The sequence below is a fragment of the Miscanthus floridulus genome, chromosome 11, assembly GCF_019320115.1.
Source record: "Miscanthus floridulus cultivar M001 chromosome 11, ASM1932011v1, whole genome shotgun sequence".
NCBI lineage: Eukaryota > Viridiplantae > Streptophyta > Magnoliopsida > Poales > Poaceae > Miscanthus > Miscanthus floridulus.
The window spans coordinates 4326144-4329859 of NC_089590.1; the positions used below are offsets into that span (position 1 = coordinate 4326144).

Here is a 3716-nt window from a genome sequence, read left to right on the forward strand (position 1 = left end):
CCACTTGTTGATGGATCTAGTCCATGGCTGATGAAGATTGGGCCACTGCTGCTGCTGTTGGGTGCTGCTGCCGATGGGGAAGGCGCTGTTGGAGTTGCTGCACCCGCCCCTGCCACGCTTGCCTCCCCTGGACTGCTGCTGCTGGTTCGGCAGCCGCTGCTGGGGGAGTGGCTGGTGGAGTGACGGACGCGAGCGCAGGCGGCCAAGCGCTGCTGGAGGTGGCAGTCTAGGCCGTAGCCGAAGGAGGTGGAGCAGACTCCGCCATAGTGAGTTCCTCTAGGAGCAAATCGTTGCGGGCCTGCATAAAGGTAGGAAACGGACGTCCGCGGCGAAGGTAAAGCCCAATGGCTTCGAAACGGCCATTGAGACCGCGCAAGAGATTGAGGACAAGAGTCATGTCGTTAACGAGCTCGCCGAGGTCACGGAGGGCGTCTGCCATGCCCTTGACTTTCCAGCAGTACGCAGTGATGTCGAGGTCGCCTTGCTTGAAGTTGCGAAAGGCGACGTCAAGGTGAAGAGCATGAGTTTCTCGATTGCCGCGGAACTTTGACTCAATGGCGAGCCAGGAGGCGTGGGCGATGGTGCCGAACTCGATCACTGCCTCGGCGAGGGCGTCGGTGATGGTGCCGGTGATCCAAGTTTGCACGACGCGGTCCATGCGTGCCCAATCCGAAGAGTTGGGGGCGGCAGCGTCGGAGAGGACATGGCTCTCCAGGGAGTAGCGGCCGACGACGAGGAGGAACGACGGACGCCAGCGGCCATAGAAGGCGGAGGCGACGTCGAGGACAAGTGGGACGAGTAGCCGGATGTTCTGCACGGCCACAGCCTGGGCGTGCAGGTTGAGGAGGGCCGCGGCCTCGTGCTGAAGCAGAACGACGCGAAGATGGGGATCGCCACTGTCGGCAGAGGCGAAATCCTCAGCATCCTCGGCGTCGCCAGGGGCAGCGTTGTCTTCCAGAGGCGGAGCGGCCACGGCGTGCTCCTGAGCCACGCGGTCAAGGGCGGCCTGAAGTGCATCAGCCACGTCCCGCTCCTGCTGAGCAACGGCGGCTTCGCGCTCGGCGTCAGCCGCACGAGCAGCGGCGGCGGCGTCGTGAGCGGCCTGAGCCGCGCGGGCGCGCTCCTCCTTGGCGAGTCGAGCCGCAGCGGCCTGCTCGGCCGTGCGGGCGCGCGTCTCCGTGGACTGGAGGGCAGCGGCAGCAGCGGCCTGCTCGCCCGCGCGGACGCGCGTCTCCGTGGACTGGAGGGCAGCAACAGCAGCGGGGTCAGCCTGCGCGGCCGCGCGGGCACGCTCCTCCCTAGACTCGGCAGCAGTGGCATCGGGATCGGTGATGGCAATAGCGGAGGAAGTGGTGGTGGGGGTGGTGCTGGCCATGGCAGGGAGGCGGCGGGCGACAGCCAGGAAAGGAAGGAAAAAAAAACTAAGCTCGTGATACCATGAAAGCGATAAGGATTGCGTGGAATAATAGATTGATTGATTGGAGAGACCTATGTAAGAGGAGATCTCGTGGTTTATAGAAACAGGACCAAACCGAGATCTCCTCGTATCTCTCTAACCAAATAGAGGAACGGCCAGCTATACCAAGGTCCATACCCATATACACATATATACATTTACAGTCTAACACTTAGCACCAGATTTATAGCAGAGGCCAAGTGCTCGCCTGTAAGATTTGAACGCCACCAGCGTGGAGTTGGCTGAAGAAGCAGCCACGGCATCACCACCAGGCAACTACAGCCGTGCTTTGTCAGCACGTGGAGAACGAGGCAGCAGCAACGGGTGCTTGGGCGCAACTGCAGTCCTAGAAGAAGATAGCCAATCACCGGGGCACATGGAGCATGAATTTGGCGTCGAGGACACCTCCTCCTGCAACAAAGCGAGAGTCCCAGCAGCATCAAAATCTTTGGGCCTCTAAAAAAAGTACTACAGACTTAATATCTGGCCGCAACCCTCAATGAATCTCATGGTGAAATAGATTTTATCATGTTGGGGACAATAGGCTTTCAATTGGTCAACGAACTCAGTGAAGCGGGTAATATAATCAGAAACTGTGGAGGACTATTTAACATGAAAGAGTTGGTGAATCAAGGACTTGTGCTGATCTCAATCGAAACGATCATGGATAAGTTTATAGAAATCAGACCCAGAGCACTCAGGAATCTGGGATTCGATGGATTGGTACTAGAGGGAGGCAGGACCGTCAAAGTGCATCTCAAATACGCTAATCCATAGTGATGGCTCAACGGAGTACATGTTGAAATACTTCTCAGCACGAGTACGCCACCGCCGAGGGTTGTCACCGTCAAACCGAGAGAAGGGTACCTTCGGCAGACGGCCTGTGGGATTGGTGTGGCAAAGGGGGTTGGGTGCCTAGGGACGTGGCGGTCGGTGCGAGATCGATGAAGGCAGGGTGATTGGTGTGGCGAGGTGGGCTGGCGTACTACCGGTCCCTCGCCGGCCGCCTCGTCACCGGAGCCGACGGCGAGTCCTGGCTCTCATGCATCGACGAGGGCGTCACGTTCGTGGCCGCGTCCGCTAGTTCTGCCATGGAGTTGGAGGCCGTGGCCACGTCAGCGGCTCTGCTGAAGGACCTCGCCGTCTACTACCCCGGCGACCTCTGCCGCGACGCCGCCGATGCTGCAGGTGACGGAGTTCTCCTGCGGCGGGTTCGTCGTCGGGGTCACGTGGAACCACGTCGCCGCCGACGGCGCGGGGATGGCGCAGTTCCTGCAGGCCGTCGGCGAGCTGGCTCGCGGGGTGTCGCCACCGTCCGTAGTGCCCGTCAGGCGCTGGGACAAGTCGCTCCCGGGCCTCCCTGCATCGATGGTCTCCACGCAGAGGCCGACGATGGACCACGCGACCCAGGACGACCTAGCGCACCACGACGTCACTGTTCCGGGAGCCTGATCCGCCGCGTCAAGGCCGAGACAGGCGCCACGTTGTAGGAGGCCGTCACGGCGGTCCTCTGGCGGTGCCGCACCCGCGCGGCCATGTCGCCGTCGTCCCAGGGAGACAGCGACCGGGAGTCACCCGCGCCGCTCATGTTCCTGTGCAATATGCGCGCGCACGCCGGCGCCAGGGACGGATACTACGGGAACTGCTTCACCGTGCAGATGGTCCCGGCCACGAAAGGCGTGGTGGCGGCCAGCAGCATCGGGGACCTTGTCAGGCTCATCACCGGCAGTGTCAACGGCGACGGCGACGGAGCAGCGACCGGCGGCGGCGTGGCAGAGGAGCTAGCACTGCCGCAGGTAGGGTGGTACGACGTGCTCGCCGTGTCCAGCTGGCGCAACCTGGGGTTCGACGCGGTAGACCTCGACGGCGGCGGTTGGCCAGCGCGCGTGATGCGGTACGCTGACCTGAACGTGGTTCCTGGCTGCGTGGCCGTGCACGCTAGGCAATAAGGACGACGGCACGGTGAGCGTGTCGTCGGTGTTCCTGAAGCCTGAGCACGTCGACGCGTTCCTCGGGGAGCTCGCGAACCTGGCCACGTCAACATGACTGAGAGCAAGGCTAATAATATAGTCGGCTTGTTGGCTATAAGGTTCTTTGTAGCCTTTTTTCAGCCCACTCATATAGTAGTTAGTTCTTTACAGTTAATACATGGCCCATTTGTCTCTCTCACAGACTTTTTTGGTTTTTTGCCCAAACCGGCTGTAAGCTTACAGCCCGCTTCTCCTCTCTCTCCACCACCTCAGCATTTAGTCGGCTTACA

General features: G+C 60.8%; 1 protein-coding gene and 1 pseudogene across 1 annotated transcript; one reads left to right on the top strand and one right to left on the bottom strand.

Annotated features, from left to right (window-relative positions):
- Positions 1-226: 226 nt before the first annotated feature.
- LOC136491564 (uncharacterized) lies at positions 227-1375 on the bottom strand. The gene has a single exon (XM_066487875.1). The coding sequence runs from the start codon at positions 1373-1375 to the stop codon at positions 227-229; it is 1149 nt and encodes a 382-aa protein (XP_066343972.1).
- A 62-nt stretch (positions 1376-1437) lies between these two features.
- On the top strand, positions 1438-3405 carry LOC136491565 (acyl transferase 15-like; annotated as a pseudogene).
- Positions 3406-3716: the final 311 nt, after the last annotated feature.